At 30.6% G+C, this 21,487-nt stretch overlaps 1 protein-coding gene across 1 annotated transcript; it reads left to right on the top strand.

Annotated features, from left to right (window-relative positions):
• The first annotated feature begins 14,111 nt into the window (after positions 1-14,111).
• On the top strand, positions 14,112-18,676 carry LOC124938885 (auxin response factor 16-like). Its single transcript, XM_047479407.1, has 2 exons — positions 14,112-14,165; positions 17,594-18,676. The coding sequence occupies exons 1-2, from the start codon at positions 14,112-14,114 to the stop codon at positions 18,674-18,676; spliced, it is 1,137 nt and encodes a 378-aa protein (XP_047335363.1).
• Positions 18,677-21,487: the final 2,811 nt, after the last annotated feature.

The raw sequence follows: 21,487 nt of genomic DNA on the forward strand, positions 1-21,487 counted from the left end.
GGATGATTTTTGTTTAAAACTCCTTGACTTACTGTCAGGTTTTGTTTTGCCAGACTTGCTGGCTGCTTCCTTCCTAGGTTTCATCCAGATTACAGTTGGCTTAACATAAATAATCTCATCCTTTAAGTTTAAGTCTTCACAGCTTGGATCAGTTCTTTTATTAGTTAAACTACCCTTGACAAAGCTTTTGGTCTTAAACTTGTCTTTCTCCGGGTTTAACTTCTTTGACGATTGGTCTAAGCTGACATTGTCAAATCCTAAACCGGATTTGCATTCGACAAGCCTCAATACACTTATTTGCTATCTGAATGCATCTTCAGACCTCGTCTAGGAACTTACCATATATGTCAAACGTTGGTTTTAAAAAAATAGTGTTTGAACCTTTTCCTCGAGCTTCTCATTCTCAGATGAGAGCTCAACCACTTTGTTTTCAAAATCTTTTGGTTCAGAAGTTTGAGATGAAGAAGAGTTATCAATTTCATATTTCAATATCATTTCATTGAAAGAGTCTGACAACTTCTTGTACACGATGACCATGTCATTAAGTGCAGCAGTTAAGTCATCTCTTGTAAATTCTTCAGAGGAGAAGTCAAATACCTCAAAATCTTTTTCTTCTTATATGAAGCAAGTGACCTCTTCATCATCACTATTGCTGGATGATGTATAGTCCGAGTCGCTTTGGGCCCACTTGGCTTTGCTATCAGCCGCCATGAGAGCCTTCAACTCTTTCTTGTTGACCTTCTTCTTCTCATCTAACTTTGGCATCCTGCACTCCGACTTGAAGTGTCCTAGTTTATCACAGTTAAAACACTTTAAGTTAGTCTTATAGTTATTTTTATCATCATTATTATTATTTGAAGAGCTTGAGTTAGGATTGCTCTTCTTCATGAATTTACCGAATTTCTTCATAAAGAGAGCCATGACGTCGATGTTGATCTACTCGACAGCAGTTTTCACATCAGTGGCAGAAGGTGGCACCTCAACAGTCACCAATGCCTTGATTGCAATAATAGATATGTAAAGTTTCTCTTCATTCCTAGAGTTTATCTCAAACTCATAGGCCTACAGATCGACTAGCAAGTCAAAGAGCTCAATCTTGTAAAGTGAAGGAGGGAAGGGGATCATGCATATTCATAGAAATAAAGTTAGTAAAGTGAAGGCATAAGGAAAAGGGTGAGTGAGTGGAGGGTGGTGGGGATTGTGAATATACTTGAGATTGGTTCTTTGACAAAATTATTTATTTGATGATTGATTAACATGTTATGACCATCATATTTTTTTTCCATTAAATGTTATCATCGTCTTAATTTAACAAGTTACTTCCATTAAATGTGATTTCTCCTACTTGATTAATTGAAACTTGTGTGTATTTACTTTCACTAAATATTAGTCTCCCAATTTTATATATTGATGCTTCTAGGAAATATAAGGAGAGAAAATACTAAAAGATTAACATTCATTGTCTTCTAAGTTATCTTCTTCGCCACAAATATCGATTATTCTTCCTACTTCACCTCTCGAGGCACTCTGGTGATCTTCCTCCAAGTAAGATCTTCATATTTCATTGATATAACAATTTGATATATATAGATTTTTAATAGATATAAAGTTTGGTTTGACATTGATTTAAGTTATGATATGACTTTTTGATAGATATTGATTTAGGTTTTGACATTGATTTAGGTTATGATATGGCTTTTTGATAGATGTGCCTTTTTGATATATATATTGATTTAGGGTTTGACATTAATTTAGGTTATGATGTGACTTTTTGATAGATATGACTTTTTGATATGGATTTAGGTTTAGATATGGATATCCTTGATAAAATAATGGATGATGTATACGGAAAAAGATCGACATCTTATGAAATACATTCAAGGAGTCGATTCTTTTCTTAGTTTTGCTGTGAGTTTTGGCCGAATTACCAACATTGCATGTACATGCGTTAAATGTGGTAACAGCGAATATTTTGAAAAACAATGCGTAAAAAAACATTTAATTTTGTATGGAATAAGGAAGAGATATACATTTTGGAATTGTCATGGGGGAAAATGACGACGTAGTGATAGTATTGTTTACCGATTGATAGTAGTACTGATGTAAAAACTAAAGAAGATAGTTTGAGACAACTTCATACTGATGCTATAGTGGATGTGAACTCGGAACGTAATGATTTTGATGGGGATGTTTGTATACGAAATATCATAAATGATTTTCTATCCACATGGTGTTGATGCATCAAATGTAGGTCTTACGAGTAATATTGATTCGTATGTGGATGGGGAAAATGAGGATGCTAAATAATTCTATAAACTCTTAGATTAATCTAATGAAGCGTTATATGAAGGCTCCAAGTTTCAAAGACATCAACATTATTAAAATTATTCCACCTCAAAAATACTGGGCAATGGACCAAATTTTCATTTAACATGTTAAAATTGTTAAAGGAATAAATATTACCGGTAAATTCCAATTTTCTCGATTCATATTATCATTGTAGAAGTTTCTTACCGATGTTGGTCTTTCTTATGAAAAGATAGATTCTTGTAAAAATAATTGTATGATTTATTGAAAATATGACAAGTTTTTGAGTTCTTGTAAAGTGTGTGGAGTTTCTCGGTGGAAAAGTGAAGAATCGAGTGAAAAACCTAAGAAGAAAGTAAATGGAAAAACTATCCCCAATAAGGTGCTATGTTACTTCCCACTAATATCGAGATTGCAAAGATTATATATCTATTCTAAAACTGCTCCATTAATGACGTGACACAAAGATACAATGATTGATGATGATGTTTTGTGAAATCTCGCTGATTCTTTGGCATGGAAATCATTCGATGAAGATTAACTTGATTTTGCAATTGAGCCTCATAATGTAAGACTTGGTTTCGCAAGTGATGGATTTCAAACGTTTGCAAATGGAAAAACATCGTATAACATTTGACATATAATCCTCATTCCTTATAACGTTCCTCCTATATTGTGCATGAACTCTTCTAATTTTATACTATCCATGTTAATTTCGGGTCTAGAGAGTCCAAGCGATGCAATTGATGTATTTTTACAGCCGTTAATTGACAAATTAAGTGAGTTATAGAGTACCAGCGTAGAAACTTATGACGTCTCAACTTCTCAGAACATTAGAATGCGTGTTAGTTTAATAATGACAATAAACGACTTTCCTTCTTATGCAAATTTGTCTGAATGGAGTACAAAGGGAAAATTGCATGCCAATCTTGTAATAAGAACACTTACTCAATAAGATTGACAAATGGTAAGAAAGAGTGTTACATGTGTCATCGACGATTTTATTTCGTAGACAAAAGGAATTGTTCGAGGACATTATCGAATCGAGAAGTGCGACTCAATTATTATCGAAACATGAGATTTTTAGACAAGTACGCGATTTGAAATGTAGAATTCTTGCTCGAGATCCCACTAAAAGGTAAAATGTGAATCATCGAAGTTAGGGTGACAATTGAAATAAGCTGAGTATTTTCTTTGAATTTTACCTTATTCGGAAGATTTATTGTTGAGATATTATTTAGACGTGATGCATGTTGAAAAAAATATATGTGATAGAGTTCTTGGAACCATAATGGATCTATAAGGAAAGACCAAAGATAATTTAAAAGCACGTCAAGATTTGGAGCTCATGAATATTCGTCATCATTTACATGTAGTTGATGTGAGGGGTGTTCTTCAATATCCATTCGGTCTCATACATTGTCTCTAGAAAAAAATAAAGATGTGTCAATTTTTAAAAGACTTTAAAATGCCAGAAGGTATTGCTCGAACATTAAAGGATGTATAAATGTCAGAGATTTAAAGATTTCAGGATTAAAAAGTCACGATTTCCATATTTTGGTGTTATAATTTTGGTTCAATTTCTAATGTTGGGGTAGTACTTTGATTATGTGTTTGTTTCATAACTATTGGTATGATTTTGGTTCAATTTAAAATGTTGGTGTATTGCTTTGACTATGTGTTTGTTTAAGAACATTTGTTATGATTTTGGTTCAATTTCATTTAGGGTTTGGTTTATGGTTTAATTTTGATTAAGGTTTAATTTTCGGTTCTATATTTGGTATTGTAATATTATTTAAATTTATATTATTAATAATATAGGTGTTACCGATTAGTTACTCAACTAATCAGTACTTCTCCATAAGCATATACCAATTGGATGAGTAACCAATCAATTAGGGACGGATCTAGAAATTCGTGTTGGGGTGGGCTTGAATTTAAATAATAAATTATTTATATATATATATATATATATATATATATATATATATATATATAAAAGTTGCTATATTATAATGTTTAAATAATTAAGTTGAGGTGATCGAGATTTTAAAATATAAAACTCATCTAAAATAAAATCTATATCTATAGCATTAGCTAAATCTCGTTAAATATAGAGAGTCAAGTAGTTGATAATAAAATCATCCTCTATTTTATTGTAAAATTTCGTATTCTCTTCTTTAGTGTTGAAATGTTCGCTCAATTGTAACGGTAAAAACATGTAATGTTAAAAAATATTAATCAATTTAGTTAACCTAATATAAATTTTTGATTTTTCACTTTTGATAAATTGTTTACGCAACTCAAAAAAAAATTGAAAGACTTTCACTTAATTGATTTTGAATTTTAGAGCATGTGGACGGAGTTTTCACTAGTTTGATGATTTTTTAAAATAAAGACATCAATGTTTTTTTTCAAGCATATTGTATTAAATTTTAAGATAAATTCACTATTAAAATTAATTGAGTATTTTATTGAACAATTATGTAAGAATTACCAAACTAAAGGAAAAAAACAAAGTAAATATTTTTATCAAATAATTAAAGGGCGCCAATAATTAAAAAATATAATAAAAATTAATTAATGTTAACTTATAAATTTTCGAGCGTATACTTCAACATAAATTCAAATATACATAAAAACAATTATAAATATTATATACAAAATTAAATTAATGATAATACTAATTAAAAATATTAAACTAAGAAAGAAAATTAAAAAAAAATGTTAAGAAAGGAATAGATTTTACCTAAGTAAAAAATTAAAAAAATAAGTATTATTAATTTAGATGGAAATAATTAGTAGAATATGGAATTAGTGAAATAAAATAATATAGGTATGGTATTAGGGTATAAATTAACTATAGAAGAATTAAGAATTAGGAAATATGAATTTAAATTGGCAGGATGGCCTCTTTTTGACATAGTCAACATATTTTTGAATTTATTTGATTTTATATATATAATATAAAAGAAATTAAGAAAATCAGGAGTGGTCTTAAGCCCACCAAAGCCGTTACCTCAATTCGTCTCTGCAATTTATATATAGGCTTATAGAGAAGCATTGATTGATTGAGTGACCAACCGGTACATACTTATGGAGAAGCACCGATTGGTTGAGTAACCAATCTGTACATGCTTATGGAGAAGTATCGATTGGTTAAGTAACCAATCAGTACAGGCTTATGTAGAAGTAATGATTGGTTAAGTAACCAATTGGTTCTTCTCCATAAGTCTGTATCGATTAGTTACTCAACCAATCGGTATAGGCTTATGGAGAAGCACTAACCAATCGGCGTTACTTGAGAAGGTAACACCAAGAAAGCTTTTGTCGATTGAGGCCAATTGGTTTACAATCAATCAATATTGGCTTATACCGATTGGAAATTAGGGTAGTACCAATCAGTTTACCGATAGGTATAGGCCCCTCTTTTTACTAGTGCATGTTCTAAATCTAATGTGTAGTTTTTTAGTAGCTTTAGAATTTGGTTTAACCATCGAGATGAGCATCTGAATTCGGTGTAAAGTTTTTTATTAAAGTATGAAAATCTAGTTCAGTTCTTGGCTATTAATTGATGATTATTTTACTTGTTCTTGATTTGGTTGGATTCATGGAGTATCTTGATGCATATTCTAGTTGAATTTGAGGCTGATTCAAAGTGATTGTAAAAAAAAAAAGATGAAGGAAGAAGATGAATGTTGGTTCATTTGGTTTTATTGACTTTCATTAACTGAACCAGTTTAGTGTGAGCAGTTTGGGTCACACTTAAACTAGCTGAACCGGTTCAACCCTTAAGGCTCGGTATGTTTTTAGTTTTAACATTTAACTCATTGTTTATATAAGAAAACCATAAAACATTTTTTTTAATCTGAAAAAAAAGAAAAAAATGACTTAGAATAATTTTCCAGGTTTTATGGAACTCGAAAATTTCGTTTATGGATAATTTGGCCATTTTACCTCATTTAACCTAACTTGTAGTGTTCATAACTTGTGCTACAAGTGTCCGAAAAATATGAGGAAAATTTCCAGGATTATTCTTGAATTATTTCTGAATATTTTATGTACTAACTTTAATTTTTGGACACATTACAAGTTAAAATCATTGATTAGGTTATTGATTTATATTAAATAAAATTGTTGAGTTATGAAGTATACACTTATAATAAATTCTAAGAAGTTAATTAAAGTTTATTAGATTTGTGTTTGGGTTTGGATTTGGACTTGGGCTTGACCAAGAGTTATTTACGTTCCTGAATGTTTACCTTATATAAATGTTTTGTGATGCGATAGTCAAAGTGTCATTCATTTAGCAAATAATATAGTTTATCATGGTAGGACGAAGCATATACAGGTTAGTTATCATTTCATTTGATTAGCTTTAGAAGATTGAGTGATAACTCTTGAGAAGATTCACAAGAGTAAGAATCTAGGTATTATACTGACGAAAGTTGTGACAAATGAGAAAGTGAAGTTGTGCACAATTTCAGTTGGTCTTCTTTTGTTAAGACACCAGATGAAGAGCCGCTACCGATTGAGAGAAGATGAAGTTAGTCTTCAAGTGGGTAATTGTTTAGTTATGGAGCCCACACTTATAATAAACTCTAAGAATTTGATTAAAGTTTATTGGGTTTAGGTTTGGGCTTGGGATTGACCAAAAGTTATTTAGCTTTTATTACCTGAATGTTTACCCTATAAATATGTTATGGTTAAGAGTTTATATGAAGTGAAAATAATACAAAAGAGATAAACATTGTGAGACAAAACTTTGTATTCCTTATTCTTCCTAATGAAATCTAGTGGCGGCTAAAGCGGACATAGCTCTTTTGACTAAACACTATAAATTTGTGTCTTCTTGTGTTCTTCTTTTCTTGCATTTTTATAGATCGTTTCAATATGGGTCAGATTTGGGGAATCCAAATCCTAACAAAAATATGTGAAAATTGTCATGAATAAAATAAAAATGCCAAATTTGTTTTGTATTAGAGACTGTCCTTTCGGACGGGCATGTAGACCATAGCGTCGAAAGGTCTTTTCCCATATTTAACCAAGCACCGAGCCCAAAAGAATTTCTAAAAAAATTATTTCTTAATTTCTTTTGAAGTATAACTATTAATAAGTTATATTCAGTTCCTTGTCTCAATTTTGATGGGAAAACGTATTCTTTAAAACATAACACTTTCCCAATTAATTGAGTATAAGAGATGAGAAAAACAGAATATAAATGAAAACGACAATGCAAGCCAAATTTTAGCGTGAAAAACTTCTTTCAAATTGAGAGTAAAAATCACTAGTCAATCAGGTCACTTAACAATCCACTATCATCAACAAGGTTACAAATAGGGGTTCACTCTAGATATAAACTAGAGTCACTAATTAATTACATCAAGATTATACAACAATCTTGGCAAATAATAACAAAGAGCAAAAATAGTAAGATCAACCAACCTTATTAATTTTTTAATTCTGGTTTCACTTCAATTGACTTAGAAGACCCAAAAATAGATCTTCACCGTTTAGAATATAGTTCCAGAAATAACCAACAAGTTGTAAAGGTTTCTAGCTGATCAAACGGTACAAACTCCAACAATTAGAAATCTTCTTCAGCTGCTCCTTAAACCCTTTGCTCTAATCTCTCTCTTGTTACTTTAAAAACTCAGTTAACCTAAATAAAATATAATGTCACTTCACATTATATACTATGTGCCTAAATAAATCCCACATAAAATATGGTCTCTCCAACTAGGAGGATAAAACCCAACAAACTCTTGCGACCGACTAGTTAGAGGGTAATGTAAACCCGATAACTGAGCGATAGAACTCGAACTTGTTTCGTGACAACATCTTTGTCATCATATCTAGTCAAATATCATCTATATGGAATCTTTTCAAGTTCTAACATCTTTTCATCCAAAGCATCACGAATCTAGTGACAACGAACTTCAATGTGTTTCGACTTTAAATAAAATGAAAAATTCTTGGCAAGATGAATTTGCTGGGTTAAGATTTATAATGTTTAAACTGGTTTTGATAATTTAACTTAAATAATCAAAAAGGGAGAAATTGTTGGGTTAAAATTTTTAATTGATTTAAAATAACTTAACAATTTTGATTTAATGATTGATGAAATGGTTTTTGATAATAAATGGATAAACTAAGTTCAATAATTGTTAGTCATATCAAATATATATTTAGATATCAACATCATCTGTGTTTTAGTGGTAAGTACATATATCTGTCATGTGGGTGACCTGGGTTTAAATCTCACCAGATGCATAATTAATAATTGGATTTTTGTTAATTTGCAGGCACAGCTCAAAGTTAATGGCGTCTAATCCGTCTAAGGGCTGTTAGACTGGGACGTCTAATGCGTCTAAGGGTTGTTAGATGGACGGCTAAGATGATTAGATGAGGCGTCTAAGCAGATGAACGACCAAGATGAGGCGTCTAAGAAGATGGGGCGTCTAGGCACAGATAGACGTCTAAGATCTAAGATGAGATGAACGACCAATATGAGGCGTCTAAGAAGATGGACGTCTTAGATGAGAAAATGACGTCTAAGCTAGTCTGATAGACGTCTGAAGGCAGATGGGCTTCTAGACAACTGGGCAGTAGAGTTCTACAGACAACTGACAGCAGAGCTCATCAAATGAACAACTGCCATGTTTGCCATTATTCAAATTGCATGTACTACATTGTACTACCACGATCTTTAGAATCTTTTCCTACTGTACTACCCCGTACCTCATGAATAGTACATCCAACGGAAAGAGGACATGTGTCCAAAAGAAGAATTAGACCGTTGGTGTATTTTAGTATATATGGAAGCCAAATGACAACGGTCAAGAGAGAGAGTAGTTTCATTCATTCGATTAAAAAAACTTTCTGAAATCAAATATCTCACTCTCTATTTAGCTATGAATACATTGTAATTACATACTGTCTTTTCTGAAAGAAAACTTCAATGTTGTAAGTTGAATAAATGTTGTTTTGTTCAACAGAGAGATTATTAGCTCAATAATCTATATTTCATCTAAGGAAGTTAGTGAAATCCTTCCGGTTGTTGGAAGGAGGGTGACGTAAGAGAGTTTGCTCCGAACATCCATAAACAACTCGCTGTGTTATTTACTTTCTGCCATTCATTTTTCACTAGTTCAAAGCTTCAAATCCGACGAACATTTCTGCACTTAAATCTGTTTCAAGAGTTTGAAGGATTTGCGAAGAATAGAAAGAGATATTAATTCCTAACAGGATTTCTATCAATTCGTTTTCCAGAAGTTGTCATCAATAGCCAGACCCCGTCTCTATTGGTGTCACCGATCCTAAAAGAATTGCACTTTGATTATCAAAACATAAGACGTATCTTTCTTGTTTCAATTCAAGTTCCATTGTGAATTTTTCCAACCACAATAACTCTTTTGTTACCTCCAAAGTAATTATAAGCTCGACTTCTGTACACTTTTTCAATTTAGATTGTCAAGCCACAACTCCCCCGGCAAAAGTCACCAAATATCCTGAAGTAGATTTTTAGTTATCCAAGTTTCTGGTTATATCCAAATAAGTATATCCAATTAACATAGGCTTATCACATCCTAAAGTTATTTGAAGATTTGTCGTTCCTTAGAGATATCTCACAATCCACTTCACGACTTCCTAGTGATGTCTTCCCGGATTAAATAAATATTTACTCATCAAACCAACAACGTGCGCTATATCAGGTCTTGTACAAACCATAACGTACATAAGGCTACCAAGTGCTGAAGAATATGGAATGTTATTCGTACAAAACTTCTCATCATCAGTAGAAGAAGAACTAGTATGACTAAGCTTAAAGTGAGAAGATAAAGGAATACTCACCACTTTAGTTTTTTCCATATTGAAGCGTCGAAGAACTTTCCCAATGTACATCTCTTGTGACAAATGCAACTTTCTGTTATCCCGATCACGGATAATTCGAATCCCAAAAATTTGACGTATTGGTCCCAAATATTTCGTGGAAACCGACTTACTCAAAGTCTATTTTATCTCACTAATTTTAGAAATATTTCTCCCATCAATCAGCATATCATCTACATAGAGTAGAATAATAATAAAATCATCAGTAGAGAATTTTCACACAAAAACGCAATGATCGGTTTTGTTCATCTGGTATCCATGTTCTATCATAACTGAACTGAACTTCCGATACTATTGACGTGGTGCTTGTTTCAAACTGTAAAGACTATTCACTAACTTACAAACATAGCCTTCTTTTAGTTTGTCTTGAAAACTCTCTAGTTTCTCCATATATATCCCTTCTTATAAATTTCCATAAAGAAATGTTGTTTTCACATCTATTTGTTCAACCTCTAGATTAAGGTTAACGTCTAAACCAAGAACTACGCGAACATATTGCATTTTCACCATAGGAGAAAATATCTCACCAATGTCAATACATTTTTTTTGCGAGCAACCTTTTATGACCAGCCGAGCCTTATATATAGGCTGTGAAGTATGTTCATCTTTCTTCAACCAATAAAACCATCAATTTTTTCAAAAGCCTTATTGCCCTTAGGCAGCTTTGTTAGCTCAAAAGTGTTATTCACACGAAGAGACTAAATCTCATCCTCCATGACATCCATTCCTTCTTTTTTATTTTCACTTTTCAATGTTTCTTGAAAACTCTCAGGTTCTTCAGCATTAGTGACCAATACATACTCATTTGCTGAGTATCTACTGAAGGACATCTTTGTCGAGTAGACGGTCTTGGTTCATTGGAATATATGGACTTCTCAACATTTTCATTCTCTTGCTCATTTTCATTTTCAGCATTAGATTCACTATTAAATCATTAGTATTTAAAGGATTACCATAATGTAAACCCATAATTTGATTTTTAGTTTGACATTGTTGGTGCTTATCAAGTTAGGAGCAACTGGAATTGAATTCATTTCAACCATCTCCTCATTTACTTGAGTGAGAACAACCTCGTCTACCATGTCGATATCTTCAATGGTATAATCCTCCATAAATACAACATCATGATTACGAATAATCTTCTTATTAATCGGGTCAAAAACGATATCAAAACTCATCTAGTTCATAGTTGACAAACACACACTTTTTGGTTTTGTCTTCCAGCTTTGACCTTTCATCTTTGGGAACATACACATAAGCCATACACTCAAATACTTTAAGATGATCATAAGAGATATTTTTACCACTCCAAATATGGTTTGGCATATCAAAGTTCAAAGAAACACATGGTGTGAGATTTAACACATATATCATTGTACTCAATGATTCACCCCAAAAGTATTTTGGTAACTTTGCTTGTGAAAGCACACATCTCACCATTTCCACCAGTGTCTTATTCATTCTTTAAGTCAACTCATTTAACTATGGTGTTTTTGGGGGTGATTTTTGGTAACGAATACCCTGTTGTCGACAATACTCATCAAAAGGTCCAATGTACTCTCCCCCATTATTTGTTTGAATAAAATTCACATTTTTTTTCTAGTTTCCCTCTCAATTGAGGCTTGAAACACTTTAAATGTGTCTAGCACTTGATCTTTCATCTTTAATGTATATGCCCGAACATTTTAGGAATAGTCATCAATGAAGGTTACAAAGTAGTATGCACCACCAAGTGATCTTGACTTCATTTTGGCCCACATACATTAGAATTAGAATGCACCAAGTCTAATAATTATAACTTTCTCTTCGATTTAGATGATCTAAATAACACTTGTCTTTGTTTTCCAGCCATCTAGTCTACACATCTTTTCAAGTGCACATTTGAAACCCTACATAGCACATTCTTCTTATCCAACATAACTAAGCCTTTCTCGCTAATATGAATCAAACGTTTGTGCCACAACTCAGAAAAAGAATCAACTTCACAAGTGTTGATGTAACATTTAGATATTCCAGAACGAACAATATACATATACGAAAGTCTTATTTAGCAACACCCATTAATCCCTTTTTAAGATCCCATTCACCACTATAAAAAGAATTACAGAAGCCTTCATCATCCAATCTTCCAACCGATAAAAGATTGAAGTGAATATTAGGAATATGTTTAACCTGTTTTAGAACAAGAGTGGTGTCATTGGCTATCTCAACACAAATATTACCAATTCCAACCACTTGAGCTTGACTAGTATTGCCTATATGAGCAATACTAAAATCACTAGCATTATATGTTGAGAAAAAATCTTATTGTGATGTAGCATGAGTAGAAGCACCAACTGCACCACTGTCCATAATTAATTCATCTCATCATAAAAACATTAACATTCTCATCATCACTATAACAAACAGTAAGGAAATCATCAACAATAGCAACATCATCATGATTTTTACATTCTCTATGGTTGGAAGTAGTAGGTATGCTCTGAGTTTTTTTCTTGTTCTCCTTCAATTTAAAAAAATCTTAATATAGCCCTTCATGCCACAATGATGACACTCAACATTTGCCCACCTATTAGAAGCCCCATGAGATTTGCTACGATTACTTCCTTGCCATTTACTTCTCTCTCTAGATTTTGTAACCAAGACCTTTGATTGTAAAGAACAGTCTTGTGTATTTCGTCTCATCTCTTCATTCAACACACTACGTTTTACTAAATCAATTGAGAGAACACCATATAGAGCAGAATTAGACAGAGTTGTTCTAAAAGTCTTCCATGAACTAGGAAAATTACCAAGTAAACATAAGCCATGTATCTCGTCATCAAATTTGAGTTTCATCGCTTCGAATTGATTAATAATTCCCACAAAAGTATTCAAGTGGTCAGTCATTGGAGAACCAACATGATACTTTGAGGACATCAATTTCTTTATCAAAAACAGTTTGTTATTACTTGTTTTTCTCTCATATAATTTTTCAAGTTTAGTCCAAAGAGTACGAGCATCAGTAATAGAAATCACATGGTTCAAAATATTATCATCAACCTATTGACGAATATAACCACATACTCGTCTGTGCAAAAATTTCAAAACATCCACACATTTTTCTACAGGCTTAGCTGAAGAGAACACTAACAAATGAAAAAATTTCGCACACAGTAAATCTTCCATTTTAGCCTTCCAAATATTATAATTGGAACTATTCAAACTCACCATTCTAGATGTGTTAGTCTCCATCCTTATACTCAAATAAAACCAAACTCTTATACCACTTTGATGGGAAATGTATTCTTCAAAAATATAACGTTTTCCCAATTAACTGAGTATAAGAGATGAGCAAAACATAATGGAAATGAAAACGAAAATGCAAGACAAATTTTAGCGTGGAAAATATTTCTTCAAATTGAGAGTAAAAACTACAATACCAGTCAGGACACTTAACAATCCACTATCATCAACAATGTTACAAGCAGGGGTTCACTCTAGACAAAAACCAGATTCACTAATCAATTGCATCAAGGTCACACAACAATCTTAGTAAATAACAACAAAGAGAAGACAAAGTAAGGTTAATCAACCTTATCAATTCTGCAATTCTGGTTTTACTTCAACTAACTTAGAAGACCTAGAAAATAGATTTTTACCGTTTAGAATATAGCCCCAAAAATAACCAACAAGCTATCAATGTTTCTAGCCGATCAAACGGTGCAAGCTCCAGCAATAAAAAATCTTCTTCAGGTGCTACCTCAAAACTTTTGCTCTGATCTCTCTCTTGTTATTCTAAAAACCCAGTTAACCTAAATGAAATATAATGTGATCACTTCACATTATATACGCTGCGCCTAAATAAAGCTCACATAAAATTGGGTCTCTCCAACTAGAAGGACATAACCCAACAGATTTATAAAGACGAGATGGCTTCTGAGAGAGTCGATCTTTTGTTTAGTTTTACAAGATTCGAGAGAAAGGTAAGCTACGAGACTTAATCGACTACAAACATTTTCTAAAAAGTGCACATGTCGAGGTTATCATTTTGGTTCATCAGCCCACTCGAGATTCGAGGAAATGTAAGGCATTGGTCCGATCAATTTTGGATCGCACGAACCGCTTTTAAAAATGGGTAAAATGGTTTCTAATATAGAAAAGAAAAACAAAAAAAACATAAAACATGTTTTTATTTCAAAATTGTTTTCTTAATTATTCTTATGAAGTTAAATTCTTGTAGGAGACCCAAATGAATGTTTGACCGACCATGAAATTCCTCCCAACCATGGACTCAGGAAAAATCGTCTCGATGTTTATTTGGTTGGTTGTAATTAAGGAGGTCAAATCAAACCTCATATCATGTTTTCTTGGTTGTCAAAACTTATAATGGAAGGTTATGTGGTTTTGTGGTTTCTGATATGCCCCATCATTTACAATTATAACCACACGCCCATGGGCGACAATTAGCTGTCTAGAGTCCCCCATGGCCTTAACCCATCTGAATTTGAACAGTTCTAGGTCATAACCATGGGCCCAATGTTTGTCGTCATTCGTGAGGTATCTTGCTGTCTTAGAGTTCAGTTTTATCTTTTATGGCCCATACCATTTTATATACTGTTTAGTATCATTATATTATTTAAATCAAAGTAAAAATAACAAAAATCTAGTGAAATTCAAAAAGTAAAAATATAAAAATTACATTATCTAAGTATATATTTTGAAATTAATTTTATTTTAAATTTATAAATAAATCTTTAAATAGAGTTTTAGGTAATGAAGACTAGTACTTTATACAAGTTAGTTAAGTGGTATGAAAAATAAGAAAATATTATAGATGTCATTACTAAAAAGGATGATTTTGTAGCAATGCAACAATTAAGTATATTTGAGATTATTTTATTATTATATATTAATATTTTAAATTTCAAAATTTTAACCAAAAGAAACTTATTTTTCTTAAAATTACCACCAATTAAAAATTTTATTTAAAAAAACTGTACCAAACATGGCCTTAATTTATTTAAAATGAATAAATTAATATTTAACAAGTGCATATTTAAGATGAGTATTATAGGGGTGAGCAAGTATTTTCAATGAAGATAATATACAAAACTTATTATTATTATTATTATTATTATTATTTATGTAGAAAAAAGTATATACAACTTATACAAGTACCCGAATTAATGAATTTACCGAATATGAATATAAATATAAATCAACCTATCCGATTAGATGTAGGATCAATTGTGAATAATGGATTCAGTATAACATTTGGTTAGATACATGTTTTTGTTTAAAAATCTCAACCAAAGTGACCCTAATTTCACCATATGATTCGATCTACCATACTAAATACATAATGAAATGAGTTTTATTATGCACAACAAGTAGTATTTAAAATTTAGGAATTGGCATGGAATTCTTGAACCCCAACTTCTATAACCTTGGAACAATAGCAAGCAATCAATTTTTTTTTTATAATTCGTGAATGAAAGATGATTGTTGGCAATAATTGTATGTACTCATAGGTGTAGATGGACGCGACATTTCAATGTTTGAGTTGCTTGAAGAAGGTGGTAAGGTATATATATCGTGTTTAGCAGCTGGCCGTAGGCTGGATGGAATGGATGGGGCCAAACCAAACAAAACAAATGCACACGGTACGTGGTGGTCGTGTAATTGTTGTCTTAAGCATATCATCCATGAGACTTATAGGCCATGGCACGACAAAACCCATTCGTCCACCAACAATTATTTGATATGTTGACCTCATCACTTAATTTGTCTTTATCTATTCTTAATATCAAATATATACTATTAGTAAAAACAACATTTAAATATAAAATGAAATTTATTTGGTACAAAAAAAATACGACCATTTCAATAAATAGAAAATGTTTCATAAGAGCTTATTAATTTGATGTTTGGTTATTTTAGGATTTTTTAGGGTTTTATATAGAAAAACAAAAAATAATTTGATGAAAAATTAAGTAGGTTATTTAGATCTTTAGTTGGTTGAATTTATTATTGGAATTAATGTTTGGGTGATTTTTTACTGAATTGTCTAAAGTTTAAGTGATCACTACTATATATATAAAAAAATATTACGAGAATGGGCGGGTTAACCTACAATTCAACTCAAATATCTATTTATTCTCACATATATTCAAATTAACCACAGTTTAGACCCGACAATCCGAACACTTTAAAAATTAAGCATTATATATATATTAGTTAGTTAAAAAGTTGAACTTATATTAAAATGTTCCGCGTTCATCAAATTTTGTGTTGAATTTAAAATATAAAGTGTTATTAGCTTAGTTGGTTAAAGGGCTGTATTTATTTTGTTAGGTTGCAAGTTCAACCCATACTTAAAGTATTTTTAATTTTATTTTTAACCGTTTTAAGTTTATGGGCGGGTCAACCCACAATCCGACCCAAGTATCCATTTACTCTCACATATATATTCAAATTCACCACAGTTCTCGATCCGTCAATCCGAATACTTTAAAAATTAAATATCATTTTATATATATATATAATGAACGAAAGACATTAAAAAAAGCTCACATAGATGTGTTAACTAAGGAAATATAAGATGACAAGTGTAATTTTTTTTTAATTATGTATATATTACTTTAAATGTTTCTTAATATTTTCTAATATATAATTATGTTAATTTTATTTTGTTAATTTTATTTTATTTTTAAATTAAGTCTTTTAAAATTATTTATTTAATATATATAAATATATATATTAAAACCTATTATCTATATATATTTTATTAAAATAGCATTGATATATTTTATTTTAAAAGTTAAAAGACAATATTTATATTATTTGATGTATTATGAGAACTATATGCGGTTGGTTTCATATTATTAATATATTTTATTTTTTCAACCCATTTATATAATTTTAATAATTAATAATTTTAGTTTTACATAACTTAGATCCGAAAACATGTATAGTAATGGTGTGTCTATAATTTTTCCATCTTTGTCTCTTAAACGGTTGGTATTATTTAAAATGAATATAATTTAATTAATCCACGTATAAAAGACATAATTTGTTATTGTTTAATTAATATTAAAACCAACAAATATAGTGACAAATTCAAATACTCCTAAAAAATAGGTTTTGTTCAAAATATTTTCTCTCTATTTATATTAGACAGGGTTTAAGGATTTCTTTACAAATTGTGACCGAGACCCTAGCGCAACTGTTAACGATATTTAAGGCATAGGCATAATATATATATTAGTTTTGTTTCATTCATCTTCAATTTCAGAATCAAACATCTTACAGACCAGAGACCCAAAAGGTAATTTAATTTAATCTCTCTTCTGTGTTAATTTGTTTATTCGTCTCTGTTTCTTTCTTACATTAATGTATGTTTTGTTTTTAGGAGATGGATAATATGGTAGAGAATAACGGGAATTTGGAAGAAGAGTTAGATCCTCAACTATGGACTGCTTTAGCTGGAAATCTGGCGAAAACTATAAGGAAAGATCAAAAGGTATACTTTTTCCCTCAAGGGTATCAAGAACAAGCCGATAGAATTGTTGATTTTGAAAACATTCCTTCATCAATTGAATCTTCTATAAAGTGTAAGGTTTTGGGTGTTAAGTATTTGGCTAATCATGAAACTGACGAGGTTTATCTCAAGATTAACTTGCTTCCTGTTCCTGTGAACGGAAGTTGTTCTCTTGACGATGATAATGACGACGACGAGGATGACGAAGACGACGGTGATATTCATAAACTTGTTGCATTTGCGAAAACATTAACTCCGTCGGATGCAAATAACGGTGGTGGATTTTCAGTTCCTAGGTATTGTGCAGATACAATGTTTCCTAAACTCAACTTTGACGATGACCCACCTGTTCAAAACCTTCGAATTAAAGATGTTCATGGAAGAATCTGGACGTTTCGTCATATTTACAGAGGATCGCCAAGACGCCACCTTTTTACAACGGGATGGAGTGGTTTTGTAAATAATAAGAAACTCATCAGCGGCGATTCAATTGTTTTTGTTAAGGATAACAATGGTGAAATCCGGGTAGGTCTCCGTCGTCGAATAAACAGAGAAGCTAGTGGAGACCAGACTGAATCATCATCAGCAGCAGCACCACCGCCGCCGCCGCGTTCCCGTTGGAATGAGACAAAAATAAGCCCGGAATCAGTCATTGAAAGTTTAAACCTTGCGAGTAAAGGTGAGGCGTTTGAAGTGGTTTACTATCCTCAAGTAAACGCTCCAGCGTTTTGCGTTGAATCGTTGAAGGTAACTAAATCGCTTAAGATTCCTTGGGATGCTGGTTCTAGTTGTAAAATAGAACTAGAAAGTGAAGATTCGTCAAGGAAAAGTTGGTTTGATGGAACTATAACATCAGTTGAACCATTTGATCCAGATCATTGGAAATTATCACCATGGAAGAGTATTAAGGTTAAATGGGACAATGATCTTGAGAATACTTACTTGAATACGTAAAATTTGTAAGTCCATGGATGATTGAATCAGTTCTATCAATCATTCCTCAACTTATAAATCTATCATTATCACAACCAAAGAAGAAGTCAAGATATGATCATCAACCTTCATTGTTGACTTCATCCTCGTCAATGTTTTCCGGCAACCTCCAACAGGGTGTTGTTCCATTTAATGATTATTATTGTAATGTTACTCCTGTGGGCATGCAGGGAGCCGGGCAAGATCCAAATGGATCATTATTATCATCATCATCATCAATGGTGAATTATTACAATCAGTTTCAAACTGCAGGTTCTTACAAGATTTTGAAATCTAATTTTCCCAAATTTAACTATCATCCTGGTTGTGTGACCATCGCCGCCGCCGGCGAAGTGGTTGCCGACGGGAAGGAAGAAGATGAGAATGATTCAAGCCATATTTATATTTTCGGAACACGAATAGAGAAGATGAAGTTAGATGATGAGAGCCCATCTGAGGAAGGCATGGATGATGATGTTCAAGGAGATGGAAATGGTAATGAAAGCATTGAGGAATAAAAATCTGATTTTTATTTGTAGAAAGAGTTGTTTTTTAGATTAATGTTTTTATTTATTTAACTTTTGTTTTTGAGATTTATAAATTTTGGGATCTATAATTAAGTGGAATCTTTTGTTTTATTGAATTTGAAGTTGTTAAGGTGTTGTTTGATCAAATAGCTATTGATAGGTGAAATGTTATTTATTATGGTTAGATGATTCAAGTGAATAAAATATCTTGAATTAGTATATTGTATTTAGTGTTACTAAATCCATTGTTGATATGTTATTTATTGGGAAAAATGTCAATTTTATCATCAAACTATAAAAAAATATTTATGTATACCACTGAACTAATTTTTGTTCGTTTATACCACTGTAATTGAGTTTAATATTCATCTATGTCACTGCTGGACAAAAACATCCAAACCCGTTTTCCGTTAAATTATGACACGTGTGATTGACATGTTATTTTTTAAAAATTAATATATATTATATATTTATTTTTATTTACTATTTTAAATCATAAAACTTAATTTATATTTTCAAAAGAAATTATACATTTTGAGAATTATTAATAATAATTAATTTTTTTAATTAATATATTTTCAACATTTATTTTTATTAACCTTTCTAAATAATAAAATCCGTTAATAAAAATAAATGTTAAAAATATATTAATTAAAACAAAATGAATTATTATTTTTGTCTCTCAAAATGTTTATATTGTTTAGTTAATGTCTCTGAAAATATAAAATTTTATTATTTAGAAATTATGAATAAAATTATAATATATATTAATTTAAAAAAAATTGACATGTCAATCACACGTGTCATCATTTAACGAAAAACTTATCGGACTTGGATGTTTTTGTTAACTAGTGATATAGATGAACATTAAGTTCAACTACAGTGGTATGAACGAACAAAATTTAGTTCAGTGATATACATGATTATTTCGTTATAGTTCAATGATAAAATTGACATTCTTCTCGTTATTTATTAGTAAAATATCTTAAATTAGTATAGTTGTATTTTGAAGTGTGACTAAATTAAATGATTACTTATTTATGGAGAAAGGATAAGGTAGCCAAGTTAAGAAATAAAAGAGATACAATCTCGAAAAAAATGGATAAAGAATATTGCAATAATAATTCTACTTCGCCATGATTTTTTTATTTTTTTTTAAGTTAGTAGACCAAAAGACATGCATTAAATTTTGTTAATCCACTTTTTTCAAAAAAATAAAATAAATTGGGTTTGTGAATATATTTGGAGCTTGTGTTTATGTTGGGTTATTTCACATTTTTATTGGGTTTTTGAAAAACAAAAAACTTTGCTTCTTTGATGATGGATTTTTAATATTTTTATAGGGCTTAAAAAAAAGAGGTGTTTGATTAAAATTTGGTTAATAAGGTTTTCAATTTTCTTGTAAAAAAAATCAATACAATTTGATAAAAATTATACTTTAAATATAACGAGATTAATTATTTAAAATAATAATAAAAACATAAACAAAAATTTATTCACCAACAAATATACAAACAAAATCAGAAATTCTTAAGAAAAAATACTTCCCATCTCGCAATAATAATAACATGATAAAGTATATGTATTGATTGTCATGATCATTGACGTCTTAAGTCTTAAGTTTACCTTCAAATTAAATAATCGGAATAGAGATTAATCGACTCAATCCAACTGAACTCGCGTTTTTTATTCAAACTTTTCAATATTAGAGTTTTTAATTGATTTTATTATTATTATTATTATTATTATTATTATTATTATTATATATATATATAATAGGCTTAATTTATCATTTATTATATACTACTATTTCTCTAAACAATCTTATCAATTTTTTCCCTTAAATATTTTTGTTTATTTTTAGTTTTTTCTATTAATTACTATAATTAAAAAATAATCTTAAATACTTATTATTCTTTATTAATTGTCTTTTAACACACATATTTACCAAGAGGATGATTTATTTGAGTTTTTGATATATTTTAACTTAATTTTATTTAATTAATTATTTTAAAGTTGATTTACAAATATAAAATTTGAATGCATGAATGTATATAATCATATTTCAAAAGGTTATAAAACTAACCATATATTTGTTATATTTAATAGATTGGATATATAGTAGAATCAATGATTTTAATAGCTAGATATAAAATGATCTATTAGTGTCAAATTGATATCTATAATCTATATAACCAAAAACTAAAGAAATAGGATATATATATAAAGTCACAATGTTGCAATGCAATTAGAAACATATTCAAAT

This window comes from Impatiens glandulifera, chromosome 5 (genome assembly GCF_907164915.1).
Source record: "Impatiens glandulifera chromosome 5, dImpGla2.1, whole genome shotgun sequence".
In the NCBI taxonomy this organism is placed as follows: domain Eukaryota; kingdom Viridiplantae; phylum Streptophyta; class Magnoliopsida; order Ericales; family Balsaminaceae; genus Impatiens; species Impatiens glandulifera.